The 15,250-nt window shown below is 46.1% G+C and overlaps 1 protein-coding gene across 3 annotated transcripts in view; it reads left to right on the top strand.

The window, feature by feature from the left end:
- Nucleotides 1-237: 237 nt before the first annotated feature.
- The window catches only part of LOC144317091 (uncharacterized), a 67,494-nt gene continuing 52,481 nt past the window's right edge, over nt 238-15,250 (top strand). For 2 of the 3 annotated variants that reach the window (XR_013382970.1, XR_013382969.1), the window contains exon 1: nt 238-503. Coding sequence is in view for 1 of the 3 variants with exons in the window: in XM_077903001.1 (XP_077759127.1) it covers nt 479-503 (25 nt within the window). In the remaining 2 variants the exon portion in view is untranslated. The remainder of the gene's footprint in view (nt 504-15,250) is intronic. The other variant, XM_077903001.1, reaches the window with a different exon arrangement.

Below are 15,250 nucleotides of genomic sequence, written 5' to 3'. Positions count from 1 at the left end.
AGCACGTTCCCTCCAGCCCACACCCCACACCCCTCAAACTTCTGGCTGCCTCTGACCCCCGCTCCCGGCCTCCGGGGAAGAAGACCCTACCCGCCAAGAGCTGGAGCCTGGAAGAGAGCTGACCTCTCAGCACCCCCCCACCCCGGACCCCGACCGCTCCCTGCTGGGCCTCAGGTCGCCCTTTCATCTACGCGGGAGGAAAAGCAGTTCCCCAGCGAAGGGAACCAGGGAGCCCCTCTGGGCACCCCAGGCTCCCAAGTCGGAGACGTGCGGGGAGGGGCCGCGCGCACCCCCCCACCCGGAGGCCTGGGGTTCTCCTCTGCAGTCCGGGCTTCTGCAGCGCGGGGGCGACGCCCCCCTCCACTCCCTCACCCCCCACCCCCCACCCCTAACCCTCCAAGGCGCCTGGGAGGAGTCGCCTAGTGGGAGGAAGTCACTCCATCCTTAAAAGCCTCGTAGACGGGCGCCGCGAGTTCCAATGCGGCCCTCTGCCTCCGGAGGAGGTGAGGCCTGGCGGGGAACAGGGGCTCGTGGGGGGGGGGGGGGGCCGGCGGGGCCACGGGGGCGGCGGGCTGGCCGAGGAGGGGTGGGGAGCCGGCCGGGGCGGGGCGCAGGTCGGGGCTGGCGCCGGGCCGGGCTCCTCGGGCGCGCTGGGCCTCCCGCTCGCTCCCGCCGCGCCGGCCCGCGGCCACTCTCCGCGCCCCGCGGCCAGCCCGGGCGGGGACGCACGCAAACAAGGATGCTTCTATTTACTCGCCTCTGCCTGTGGATTTCTAAGACATTCAGCAGGCACAATCATTAAACTAATTTGTATTTGATTGTTTGGGCGGACGGAGGGTAGTTTTATTGCGCTAAGCATTCAAGCAGGCACGCATCGCTGATTACCAGTATACATTAAATAAAGTTGTTTGTACACATTGTCTTACCACATATAGGCAGAGGCTTATTATTCTAATTACTCTAATTAGTGCATTGAAATGTTTTCTACTTGATTTGAGGAGACAGTGATTAGTTCTATTACTTCTTTTAACTCGTATTTTATGGAAAACTGTTGGTGCATGTTCAAATTACTTTATTTGCCCCTGGAATATAACGCTGACCCAAACGCAGTGAACTGCACGGCCCTCGCGGGGGCCCCAACTTTGATGTGGGCCTCAGCTTGGAAGAGGCGTTTGTTATTTATTATTTCCCTCCACCACCACCCCCCCCACCCCCCGCGCGCGGCCCGAGTCTCCCAGGCCCGCCGCCCCCGCCCCATCCGGAGCCCCAGATGCGCGCCCCGCGCTGGCCGAGCCCAAGCAGACGCGGATCCGAAACCCGCCTGGACGCCGCAGCGCCGGGCCCGCTGCCCCGCCAGTTCCCCGGCTGCGATTACTTTTAAAAGACGCCCTTAAGCGTATTTTCCGTGAATCTGTTTCTTGAGCTTTAATGTTACTATTAATTGATAAGATCAGCTCATCAAACATACTATTTCGATAGGGAATTGTAATTAAAACCTTAATCCTGTTTGAGACTTTTTTTCCCCCCCTTTAAATTCCTTTTTCTTATGGAAGGGGTGCAAAGTTCACTATAAAAGTATTATAACAGGGAGATTAATTCGTTATCTAAATAACAATCTTTGCTATTGATCCAACGTACTTTCCTCCACCTTTTGTGTTGGTCGGGGAGACCCTTAAAAAGGAGACTGTGACAAAGCAGAAGACTTGGACCGAGTTCCGCAGACTCGGATCGACTTGCAAAACGCGGGGGTCCGCGGCCTCCCCCCTCCAGCAGCGCCCCGAGGAGGCTCCCGAGGTGGGTCCCGGCCGCCGGCGACGCCCCGGGAAGGCGCCGCTCCAGGGCCCCGCAGGCCGGGCAGCCGGGCCTCCTCGGCGCGCCTCTCCCCTGCCAAAAGGGAGATCCGCTCAGTTTCTGGGTAAATATTCCACCGGTTCTGCTTTTACTGTTAATATTTAAACTCGGATTATCCCGTCTCTAAACGCGCGTTCCTAACCTTTGCGGGTGGCTGGGATGTAATAAACCCAGGCGGGGCCGGGCGGTGCAGCCTCCGCGGCCTGGGCCGCAGCCACCCCGCCCCCCTCCAGCCCCCGCCCCCCGCCCCCCGCCCCCCGCCGCCACAGCCGCGCGGGAATGAAATCAGCGCCTCCCGGCAGCTGACGGCTGAGCATCCAGGACGCTCGCAGGCTGAGCGAGGCCGCCCTTTATCCCGGGCCGAGGCGTCCTCGGGGGGCTGCAGATGGAGCAGGGCAGCCCTGCGGCGCCCAGGGGGAGAGAGCGAGCCCCGGGGCCCGGGCGGGGCCTGCAGCCCCCAGACGGGGGTGGGGTGGGGAGGGGCGGGGGCGAGGAAGTGGGGCGGGGTGGCCGGTGTGTTTGTGGGGAGCACATCCTCTCCAAGCCCCCGCCCCCTCCCCCTTAAAAGAGGTCGCGGCCCCAGTTTGAGAAGAAGCCCGAGGATTTCAGGGGCGAGGAGGAGCGTGTGTGCCAAGGGTCAGCTCAGTGGTCCGGGACCGTCGTCTTTCCTAAGAGCTTCGCCCCATTCGCACCCTCCTTCTTCCCTCCCAACAAAGTCTTCTAACACCACGCACGGACTTGTTATGTAACAAAGTCTCCCCGGCGAGTTAACTGGAGAATAAAGGACACCCCAGCCCCACCCCTCCTTTCCTGTCCCTTCCCCTCCTTCCCCCCTCTTTTCTTCCCCCAGTGCATCTGTTCGCCAGGACTTGTGTCCTCGCACCTCGCACCGGGGCCGCAGGCTTGGGCCGAGTAGAACTTTGGCGCCCCACAGTGGCACCGGCTCGGAATTACTCTCGGTTCTCCAGCCTCCCGATCTGTGCAAGGGTTTTGTTTCAGCTCCGGGGGCCTCCCCCCTCCTCTTCCTCTCCCTCCTCGCTCTGCTCTCCTTCCCTCAACTGCTCCTAGCCACATACTTGGGAAGGTGACTTTATACATACGGCTCCTACAAAGGTTTCTCAGCATCCAGTTCTAGGTAGTTCCTGAGTAGGGTTTTGAACTGCTTCACCTGGAGAGATCAGACATTCAGGACCGGAAAGGTCCCCCCCCCCCCCGCTCCCTCCCCCCCAAAAAAAGGAAAGAAGAAAGAACTCCTCCCCAACCCTTGGTCCTTACATGTTTGGACTTTGGCAAGTCTTCAGCCTCTCAGAGAAGCCCCCAGGCTTTCAGGGGCATCCAGCCCAGAATAGCAGGTTAGAAGCGATGGTTGATAATTAAATAGGAAGCTTCATCAGGAGGAAGGGTGCCCAGTAAATGGCTATTTTAATGCGCCCGCCCAGGCTACACCTGTGACTGCTTCCTATATAGTAGGTTTGTTCAGTCTTAGGTTTCAAAAGTGAATTTCTAGCTATTGCTGGAACAGAGACCTATCCATGGAAGAGCCTTCCAGAATAGGGACCGTCCCCTGAAAAATACCCACCAAGAGTATCAATTCAGCATAGGGGGCTGAACTTTGCTTCCTTCAGAGCCCAGTGAGTTAGTCCTTGTCCCACACGATAGACCATTCTCGCCATGAGCGATAATTTCTCCCTCTGCTTTTATCCCAAGTAACATTATAAGAAGGGAGAAGAGAGCAAGGAGCAGCAGCAGCTCGCAGCAGTACTCCTGGAGCTGGAAATGGGCCTGTGCTCAGAACCCCTGCATTCGTGTGCCAGCTCTGCCCTTATGTGTGAGCAACCCAGAAGTCAGTAGACACCCCCAAGTCTCAGTTGTTCAAATCTCAGAAGTGGATAATACCACTTCTTTCTTTACAACAAGGTTCTAAGTAAGGCTCAAATGAAATAACGCACCGGAAAGCATGTAAAGCGCAAAACCAATGTGACCTTCTGTTGTCGCCAACTCCCCTGGAGCCCCTGCTGTGACTGTCCAGCAAAAGATGTTTTTAGCTTAAAAATAATGACGTAGCTTTAGGTCTCATCAGTGTGGAGAAAGAAAAAAAAAATGCAGGGATGGCCATCTCAATTGCATTATCTCCGAAAGGAACTACTGAACTGATTAGGTTTAAATCAGGACTTCCACTGCATGGGACTTTTTTTTTTTTTTTTTTTTTTTTTTTGTTAATTTAGGATGTTCAGACTCTGGCAAAAACCATCATTAAGGCCTCCAGCGCCACACCACAGCAATCCCAGGGGGTTGTAGCTCCGCTGGGGTGCCAGGGCCAGCCTAGTACTCCAGCAACACCCCCCCCCCCGCCCCCGCCCCCACTTTAACATCTTACAACCTCTTGACATTTACAGCGTCCTTCTCTCGGTGTCATTTAGAGCAGCCTGCACAGCCCCACATCCACATGAAGCAGCACCAGCAGCGAGGGCACCAACCACCCGCAGGTTAGCTTGAGCCCACGCAGGCCTCCCCCTGTGGAGAGGAAATAAAGACAGCTCGGATCCCGAAGGCTGTCGGCGACCCCGGGGGCGCCCCCGAGGGGCGCTGTGGAGGGAGCCGGCCCGACACTCCGGGGGACCCTTCGCCACTCCGCAGATCCACCCCACGCGCAGCGTCCCGCAGCCTCCCTGTGGCCCCGGCCAGTCCCTCCTTCGGCCCCTTGGGGCGCCCAGCCGGCCCGGGGTAGAGGGACAGGTTCTGGGCCTTTCCCCGCCCGCGCGGAAGCCTCGGCCCGGTGTCCCCGGGGCGCGATCGCGGGTCCCTGCGCTGGCGACTCGAAGGCGCGGGCGGAGCAAGGGTTGCGCCCCGGGCCACCTCCCCGGCCTTCTCCTTGTTGGCACCGCGGGGCCGCTCTTACCCTCTGTCTCCTCTGTCGCCGGCCCCCGGGCGCCACCATCGGGGCACCCCCGGGACCCGGCGAAGACACCGCGCGCTGACCAGGAGGTGGCCCGACCGGGAAGCGCCCTGCGCCTTGCGATCCGCCGCGCTGGGGCCCCGCGGTGCTCCCGGGGCTCTCGCCTAGACGGTTACTACTGAGCGCCCCAGCCCCCCGCCCCCAGGCTTCCCCTGTCCTGGCTCACGGGGCTGGGGAGGGAGAGGAGGCCCAGGCTGCCCAAGGCCCCCGGAGGCGAAGGAGAGAAGTGAGGTGGCACCAGCACGTCCCCGATCGCGCCCATCCATCCGGCCTGAGCCAAAGGCTGAACACTAGGTGCCCCTTCACCTGGTGGCGGGACAAGCCAAGCCACCAGCCCGAGAGCGAGCCAGGACTTCTTCCAAGGGCGTGGAGTCCCTGGGCCAAGATGTGTGGGCTCTGCTCCCTGCAGCAAGGCGTTGATAGCGCAGGTGCATGAGAGCACACGCCTTTCCCAAAGGCTAGACCCACGTTCAATCCATTAGGATTCTTAGAATAATCCAAGTTGGAAGGGAAAGGTAATGTAGCAATCTTTTTTTTTTCTTTGTTCTTTTCTTTTTTGGGGGAGAGAGAGAGAGAGGGAGAGAGAGAGTGCTTTGGCAGAAAGAAGCAGCAAGTGGAGCGGGCCCTCCAGGTAGGAGGCGGCTGGCACCAGGCAAGGCAGGGGGAGCAGGAAAAGGCAGAGGGTGAGCAGGTTTGGTCTGCTGGGCCTGAGAACAGGAGCCGCGCCGGCATGAGAAGGCTGCTAAAGGAGCCTGCAGACAGAGTTAATTGGTAGAGGGTCTTGAAGAAGTTTTAATTAGATTCAAAAGGCAATTAAGAGCCATTGTAGAGGAGTGATCCGATGAAAATAATGCTTCAGAGAGGAAGAGAGTTGGCGCCCGTGCATCAGATAGATTGGAGAGGATGAAAAGCGGGGAGGTTAGCGAGGGGGCTGCGGGGAGCAGTCCTGACTCAAAGTCTGAGACAGGCAGGCAGATGATGGTGCTGACATGGCTGGAGGCGCTAAAGGGGAGATAAAAAAAAATTGCCAGACCATGATTACATTCTTGGATGGACAAGGAGAGACAGACGGGAACAAAGAAATTGTGCTCAGTTTGAGAGGTACTAGTTTCACTAGTCTCTCTCTCTCTCTCTCTTACACACATACACACACACACAGTATCACAAAGCCATCAGGGTAGCAGGTTTTGCAGCAATACTTATCTATGTGTTGAACCTACCTGTAAGGTAGGTTCTAAGGCTAAGCTGGTTAAATCAACTTAATTTCAATTCAGCAAATTTTTATGAAGCGCCTCTCAGATGTTAGACCCTTTCCTGAAGGACGTCTCTGTCACCGAGCTGGAAAGAATAGGAAGGGAGAGAAAAATGAACATATATCAGAAGTCACAAGTTTTTCGTACATAGAAGGTGCCAACCGTGTGCAGAAACCTTTGTAGACAGACCACAGCCAGGGTTCTTGTAACTTCCCAGAAGGAGGCCTGCGTAAGCCATGTCGCTTTTTTTTTTTTTCATGTATTTCCTACCACATATTTTTCATCTGAATCCTTACTTGCTTCTAAGGGAGTTAAAGAAGTCTGTTTTTTGTTGTTGTTGTTGTTGTTGTTGTTGTTGTTTTTATTTTTTTATTTTTATTTTTTTTAAGAAGTCTGTTTTGAAGAAATTTAGATGTACATGAAACTTCCCTTATTTAACATGTCAAGTATCTAAAACAATGGGGGTTAGACTTGGGGGGTAATATATTTGTTTACATTTAATGCTAGATTCCCCCCAATAAAAGTGGGCAAACGCCTCTCCAAGATTTCCTAGCCTTGCAAAAACTAAGAATGGTGTACTAGATTACTCTGCGTTAGGAAGAAGGGAGCAATGTGAATAGACACCAGTGGCCCAGGAGTCCGCCAATATTCCCTCCAATGTGGTGTACAGCAGCCGAGACTGCCTAGCTTAAAAGACAGAACATGAACCAACTTCGTATAATTTCTCTTCCTCTTTTGTATACCACAGACAGTCAACCTACATTGCTTTTATTTTCCACTTCCCATGTAAAATCAAGATATCCTTGATTTTTTTTTCCCTTGGGAGCTCCATTTTTCAGAAAAGAACTTTGCACCTGAACATGTTTGTTAGAAATGAATATTTAGGGGATATGGGGGGGATGGGAATGAGACACTATTTTCAGCCATATTTGTCAGAATAAAATTTAATCCTAATTTGTTAAGGGAATTAAAGTTTCCAGAGTCCTTTCCCAAGCACTTTTTCAGATGTTCTACTCGCAGCCCACGCCAGCCTCTGAAGCACTTCACCAAATGCATCCTGTAAAAATCTCTCAGGGGTAACGCAGTGAGCAGGTGAGGCGACTGGTCCTGAGGTAGAGGATGTGTGCGTAGAGCACAGACGCTGCCCATGCTGCCTGTCTGTCCCCTCTGCCTGTCATCAGCACGCAGCTAATTTGGAAAAAAGAGAAAGAGCTACTATTAAATAGTACAGCATGGGGGCTGAGTTCTTAGTTGCCTGTAGAGTGAAGCAACATTTTAGAAACCCATTAAACAAATATTCCTGAGTTTCAGGGAGTGTAGATTTTGAATGGTATCTTAATCAGATGATAAAGTATAGAATTCTCTTTATAATTTTTTCAGTATTTCATATAGAAAAATCTAAAGAAATACATCACAAATCCCCGCATCCCTACCGCACCCTGAGACATCAAACGTTTTCAGTATGTTATTTGCCTCTCAGTTATGACTCCCTGGTGGCTTTCTCCTCTCTTCTCCACCAGAGGTAACCACTATCCCGAATTTAGTGTTTTCCGCCCATTAATTTCTTCATGTCTTTACACATACATTTTTATTCTTTTTTTTTTTAAGATTTTATTTTTAAGTAGTCTCTACACCCAGGGTGGGGCTTGAGCTCATGACCCCAAGATCAAGAGTCACGTGCTCCACCAACTGAGCCAGCCAGGTGCCCCAAAGTATATTTTAATTCTTAAGAGTTTTTCATGTTTTTAAAACTTTCTATAAATGATTTTAAACTTTTGAATACACCACACTTTGTAGAATAAATTTTAAAGACCTCAAATGCAAAAGACAGGTATCTTCGGATATACTGCTCTCCTTTTCAGGCTTACATAATGCAATATATTATTTCAAAGACCTGTATGGCTATTCTAAACCAGTTCAGCTTTTACTTTATTTATTAATTTTTAAGATTTTATATATTTCTTCATGAGAGACACAGAGAGGCAGAGACACAGGCAGAAGGAGAAGCAGGCTCCCTCCGGGGAGCCAGATGCGGGCCTCGATCCTAGGACCCCGGGATCACAACTGGAGCCAAAGGCAGACATTCAACCACTGAGCCACCCAGTTTAAAACCAGTTATGCTCTTAAAAATTGAAGCTCCATACGATATTGTAAAAGGTAGAATGAATAGCAATTGTAATATTTATGTTTTGCCTTTTTCAATAAGCAAAACCTACATATTTTATAAATTATCAGCTTAGTCGTGTATATTAAGCCAAATACTACCATATGTGTGAACTTGCAAATAGCTACATGCCCCAATACTTGTCACTTCAGAAATATTTCTTTCCCAATGGAGGTATTATTTTTTCCTTTTCAGTACTTTGAAAAGTATTAAATGGTTCAAGGAGGCTCCTACTTGCATGTATTAAGAGAATTCAGATATGAGAGGTAGTTTCTCCAATTTTGAATGAGAACGACAGGTGGTTTCCAGAGATGGCCCCAACCATAGTCCCCATCCTGCACACTTTCTGCACTGAGGTTTTGCCATTCTCTCCTCACATGGTGGAGTTACTAACCCCTACCACCATCCTATCTAAGCTGGGCTGGCCCTGGCTTTGCTTAAGAAAATGCGACCATGGGAACGACTCCACATGGCTTGCAAAACTAAGATTTAAGAGTCCCTGTAACTCCTATTTTTGAGCTCTTGGAACCCCCAGGGGAGAGGAGAGATGAGGTGCCTTAGCCAACAACCTGGCTGAACCCAAGCCTGGCCCAGTCAGCTAGCTGAATGAAGCCATGAGTGATTAGAGGCAAGAACAGAAGACTTGGCCAAACTGTCCAGACTTATTTGTTTGTTTGTTTTTTTATCTATTTATTTATTTATCTCTCTTGAGAGATAATAAATCATTATTGTTTCAAGCCATACATTTTGAACTAACTACAATGCAGCCATAAATAACTGAAAGAGAGAGTAATAGGAGAATGGGTTTGCGCTATAGGCCTGGCATATTTGCGCTGTAGAGGGAAGTCATAAAAAGTGCTCACAAGACAAAGTCTTACCAGTTCTGTATCTCAGTGAAATTAAATATTTAAAGAATTAAAAAAATAAATAAAAATAAAAAAATAAAAAATTCTTAGGGTGCCATTTCCGCCCAACTCACAGACCTCTGAGGTGTGTCAGTTGTGAGCAAAAGAGACTTGACTTATCATAGATGAAAATTTTCAAATAACCAGTCCAAATGGCACTGCACTTATTGCTAAATGTGTGGGGAACCCTGAACTACTCTGGCATCAGTAGTATTTATAACTGCCACAAGGAGTGTAGCATCCGAGGACATGAATCCAGACCAATTTCCAGGACAACGGAAGCATATGAATTTTATGTGTAAACTGATTCAGGATTCTTAGTTGGAGGAGCATTCAAAGCTAAGAAGAATAATATAAGAAAACAATTTAGCAGCCTTTAAGAAGATGAGGTGATGTACTTTGGCAGAAGTGGGCTGATACTTTACAGAGGGAAAACCTGGAAAAGGCAAAGGAAACTTGCCCTTTTATAGGAAACGGGTGGGAGGAGTAGTTCCTTGTAAGAATATTTTCTTCAAAGTACTAGTAGTTGACTATTAGAACTCTTCCTTTTGCAAGTCACTGAAACTAAATAAAGTGGGCTTGACCACCTCCACAACACACACACACACACACACACACACACACACACACACACACCAAGGAATTTAATGGATCATGCAACATAAAACTTCTGAGGGACACCTGGGTGGCTAAGTGGTTGAGCGTCTGCCTTTGGCTCAGGGCGTGATCCCGGGGTCCAGGATCGAGTCCCATATTGGGCTCCTAGCGGGGAGCCTGCTTCTCCCTCTGCCTCTGTGTGTGTGTGTGTGTGTGTGTGTGTGTGTGATGAACAAATAAGTAAAATCTTTAAAAAAAAAAAACACATAAAACTTCTTAAATGACTTGACTCAGAGGGACCAATGGCATCATCAGCACGGAGTCAGGCTCTCTTCGTCTCCTGGCAGGTGAACTCATTCTGGTGACCAAAACTGCTGGCTTGAGGATAGAAGTCAGGTTTGTATCCGGTACTACAAAGAGCCTAATCCTGAAAAGTTCCACTTGAGGCCAAGAATTAGTCTTACTGCTCATTCTTTTTAAACAGTCAGTGTGTAGTGTGTGTGTGCATGTGTGTGTGCATGTGTGTGTGTGCACATGCGTAAAAAGAGCTGCAGTGCTCTGATAGGTCAGTCCTGAGTTCACGTGATAACTTCTAAAACCAAGGAATCAGCTCCATCTAAATCATATGTCCCTAGAGTCTGAGATGGGTTTTTTTCCCAAAGAAAGTCAGGGTGGTAGTGCAAGAAGTGTTAAAAGGTAGTGTGAACAGGAAAAAAAAGGAATTAAAAAAAAAAGGTGTTTACAATAAATGTACTTTTGATACAGGTATGCTTATATTTTAAACATCTCTAGGCTAAGACCTAAAAGTAAAGGTACTTGCAGAATTCTTACTTTTCTATCTTGACTTAGCAACTTAAAAAAACTGGGTTATATCATAATTTAAGTGAGTTACAAAAGTGAACGTTATTAGTCTCTTAACCTATAGTTTCCTCATTTCTTACTGTAGAGAGAATAGACTTTTCTAAGAAACTACTTTTAGAAGATTAAAAGATTTCATCTAAAAAATGTACTTATTTGAAATTCCACAACATTCTTAACGAAAAAATATTATCTGCATAATTACATTAAATGGCTTCTGGAATACATTACCACTAATGATGCTAATAGAGTTAGTCCAGATGCAAACTATAAAAACATCCATTATCTTTTGTCCTTGAAGGAACTTCAAAAATTGCTCTTTTTTTCTTGTAGGAAGCCTCCTAATGCTAATACTCTAATTTCTTGTATGTTGTTTTGTAAACTGTCCTACAGAGCCTCAGTATCTCACAGAAGTTTCTGAAATGATTCAGAAAACATATCCCAGGTTTGTTTTTGTTTTTGTTTTGTTTTGTTTTACCTTTTTCTGTGGTTCAATTTCACATGTAATTGATTTAAAGAACATACTAGCCAACATATTTAAATCTGATTTTTATGTGTCTTCCTAGCTTGTATTTATCCTACAAGTAGTAGGTAGGACCATACACAACAAAAACACTTTCTACTATTTTATAAGAAAAAAATTAAGTTACCAGTATTGAGAATACATAAAGTTGAAAATAGATTTTGTTATGCATCAGTGTTAACTTGCAGAATTTACAAAAAAATGTCTGCAGTGATAAAGTAACCTCAATATTTTGGATCTCAGGTTCATAAAAAAAAAACAAAAGTCCTACAAAAATGATGTTTATTTTAAAATAGATATTTGTAAGATAGGCAAGTGCATGGTGATTTAAAGCTCAGTGAATGACTAGATCTCTCCAATAAAATTTATATAATCCGAACTGCCGCTAGCTTTAAATGATCATATGACATGGTCGTTAGTATGTATACAATGTTTTGATTCCAGTTAATAAAAAGTTTTTATTTTCTCATACGTTATTTGTAGGTCACAAGATTTTTTGGTCTTGTTGAGAAGCGTGTCAGTCAGGGCTTTCCAGAGAAATGGAACTGACAGAATATGTATGTATGTATATATGTATAAATATTTGTACAATAGTAAAAGGAGTTGGCTCATGGTATTATGGAGGCTGGCAAATCCCAAAATCTGCAGGGAATGATGACAGGGTAGAGACCCAAGAGAACCAGTGTTCCAGCTTGATTCCAAAGACGGTTTGCTGTAGAACAAGGAAATGCCAACATTGCAAGTAAAGCTCAAAGGCAGCATGCTGGAGAAATTCTCTCTTGCTTGGGGGAAGCTGAGCTTTTTGTTCTATTCTGGCCTTCCTTCAACTGATTGGATAAGGCCCACCTACATTACAGAAGGCATTTTGCTTTATTCGAAGTCTACTAGTATAAATGTTAATCTCATCGAAACACAAAGAAAACACCCAGAATAATGTCTGATCAAATATCTGGGCACCTGGTGGTACCACTTTGACACACAAAATTAACCACACTTGTAGTGTACCCCTTATACACTTGGCATCCATACATATGTTCTGAAACTATGCTTAATCTCTAAATAAAGAAAATGAGGTCGAAATTCCACCTCACATGATGCAACTATCCTGCATACAACCAAAACCCACTAACCGTTTCCCCAAAAGAGAAGTACACCATTCTTAGATGATGTTTACTCTTCCTGATATCCTGTAATATAAATACTAGGATGTAAAATTAGCAATACTTAAATACCATGATATAAAGTCAATAAAGCTTATATTACATGATAAGGAGATAAGAGAGACTAAAACAAAGTTAAATGCTTTAGAAATATGCACACAAACATTTTCATAATGAAATAAAGAGGAAGTACTCGTGACAATTACAGTCCTTATTTCTGTAACTGGTCACGTGGTCATAGCTGGGATTCATGACTACCTCCTTCCTCTACCCGATAGCTTTCCCCCTTTCCTTTAGCAAGCACCTCTGCTGGTCTTGGTTATTAATGTGATAAGGTGACCCAAACCTTCATTCCTGACCGTGTACTGGCACATCAGGAAATTCTAGGCACCAGACCAGGAGGTAGGTAACAATTAGGGAAATCTGGGCCAGGGAGGGAGAAATGTCCAAATAGGTGGACTGTTTCAATGTGGTCTAATCTTTTCTTTTTTTTAAGGATTTTATTTATTAGAGAGAAAGAGAGAGAACACATGAACCCATGAGTGAGGGAGGAGCAGAAGGGGAGGGAGACGGAGAGAGAGAATATCTTAAGTGGACTCTGACCCAGAGCATGGCACCTCATGTAGGGCTAGATATGACCTGAACCAAAATCAAGAGTTGGGCGCTTAACCAACTAAGCCACTCATGTGCCCCTGGTCTAATCTTATTTTACTAAAAATGTAAGCATTGCAACAGCTATTTTTTTTTTTCAGTTTTCAGTGCTTTGGACCTCTTGTCTTAATAACCTCAGTTCTATTCCAGCCAGGCATTTATTGTTATTTATATTTTATTTATTTATTTATTTATATATATATTTATTTATTTATTTATTTATTTTTGAATTTTTATTTATTTTAAAGTAAGCTCTATGCCCAGTGTGGGCTTGAACTTGCAATCCTGACATCAAGAGTCACATGCTCTATGGACTGACCCAGCCGGCTGCCCCCAGTCAGGTGTATTTTTATGGCATAAAAGCCTCTATCAGACATATGTTGGTTTTAGAGAGCATGTATCAGAGGATGTTGAGAAATCAGTTATCCTTTTAGTTCTTTTTTTTTAATCAAGAAGATTTCTAGTTTTCAGAGGAAATCTTGAGTGCTATTACACATTCATATACCTATCCCATATATGTATCACATGAAGATAAGTGCTCAGTTTTATGGGAATGTAAATCTGGTGCCTTTCACCAGCATTGAATTCATAGTTGGAGTTTCATATTTCAATTAAGTAATTAAAACTTGTTGAAATGAAATATCATCTTTAAATTGCCATAATTCAAAATAAAGTATCACACATAATTAAAAAATAGACTAGAAGAAAGATGGAAAGAAGAGAGTTTGCAAAAGGGATGATAAATCTAAAAGTAATAAATTAAAATGACTTTCAAAATAGATGGGAAATTAAGAGAAAATAAAACTGCCTTTAAAAACATTCCTGTTTTATAAAGCGTGGATCTTAATAGTCTCGGCTTATACTGGAGACAGGCCAAGCTGTGTATAATCTCTAGAATTTGTTCAACAAATATTTACTGAGTACCTACTCTGTGCCAGGTATTATTTGAATTCCCAGGGGACAGAGCAGAACCAAACCAAGCTCTTGTTCTCATTGAGATAAAAATCATAGAGGGGTGGTTATAAATCAACACATAGTATGTCAAATCGTTATAAGTGCTCTAAACAAAAATTCAGGGTAAAGGCTAGTGATTGATGGGTGGGGGAGAATATGCTACTTTAGCAGAGTGTCAATAAGGGGCTCTCTCTGCAGTCAGTATTGGAGCAGAGCCCCGAGGAAAGCAAGCTGTGCAGGGGAGGAGACACACGGGGAAGAGCACTGCAGCAAGGAGCAGGTGCAGAGGCAAGGGCGGAGGTTGGGGAGATAAGATCCCAGAGGACAAAGGTTTTGGTTTTTATTCTGCAGGGTTCTAAGCAGAGAAAGGGCATGATGTGAGGATGTGGATGTGGAGATTCGATTGTGAGGGAACAAGGGAAGAAGCAGGGAGAGTGCACGTCACCATCTAACAGCCATTCCAATTTTGCAGTATTTCAACCTGAGGTGGGTCTACCCTATGGATTTGGAGAATCTAATACTAATCAAAGCACTTTCACTTCAAAGGAATAGTAAGAGGGACACCTGGGTGGCTCGGTGGTTGGGCGTCTGCCTTCGGCTGAGGTCATGATCCCGGGGCCCTGGGATTGAGTCCCTTATCAGGCTCCCCGCAGAGAGTCTGCTTCTCCCCCTGCTTAAGTCTCTGCCGCTTTCTGTGTGTCTCTCATGAATAAATAAATAAATCTTTAAAAAAATTTTTTAAAGGAATATTAAGATATTTGGTTTCCAAGTTTCTAAAATTTCTTTCTGAACATAATCCTATCATTTACAGAGGTCCGATATGCTAAATGTGTGGGGTTTTTTTAAAGTTAAATTCACAAAATACAACCACCAGACAAGGAATGTGTAATTGAGAAGCGTGCGATTACCTATGGGGTGCTTGTTAGAAATGTAGTGTTCTGGATGCAGTCTAGGCTTGGCGTCCCTGGGGGTTTGGGGGCTGGAAATTTACATTTTAAACAAGCTCCCCAATGATTCTTATATATAATGTTGCCTAAACCAGCAAAGCTCAGAGTAATGGAATTACATCAGTTTGAATATTAAGATTAAAAACAAGGAGAGTTGTACTCTATTACTTTATCTCAAATCCCTTTTTTAATAGGGTGGGATATGAATAAAAGAAAATTAAGATTCCATTGCTCTGCTATAATTCTAGGAAAAACAACGAGTTAAACCATAATATAAATTGCAGAAGGATATGCTTTGTTAATTAGATGACAATAAAAAAGCATTCGAATGAGAGCTTTATAGTAAGAGTGACCTTAGGAAGCTTGTGGAACAATTTTCTTATTTTACACATGAGGAACCTGAGAGGCAGAAGAGTTAAGTAACGGCCACA

This window comes from Canis aureus, chromosome 7 (genome assembly GCF_053574225.1).
Source record: "Canis aureus isolate CA01 chromosome 7, VMU_Caureus_v.1.0, whole genome shotgun sequence".
NCBI classification, from domain to species: domain Eukaryota; kingdom Metazoa; phylum Chordata; class Mammalia; order Carnivora; family Canidae; genus Canis; species Canis aureus.
Note: the sequence above shows the minus strand (reverse complement) of the source record. Positions and strands in the feature narration are given on the sequence as shown.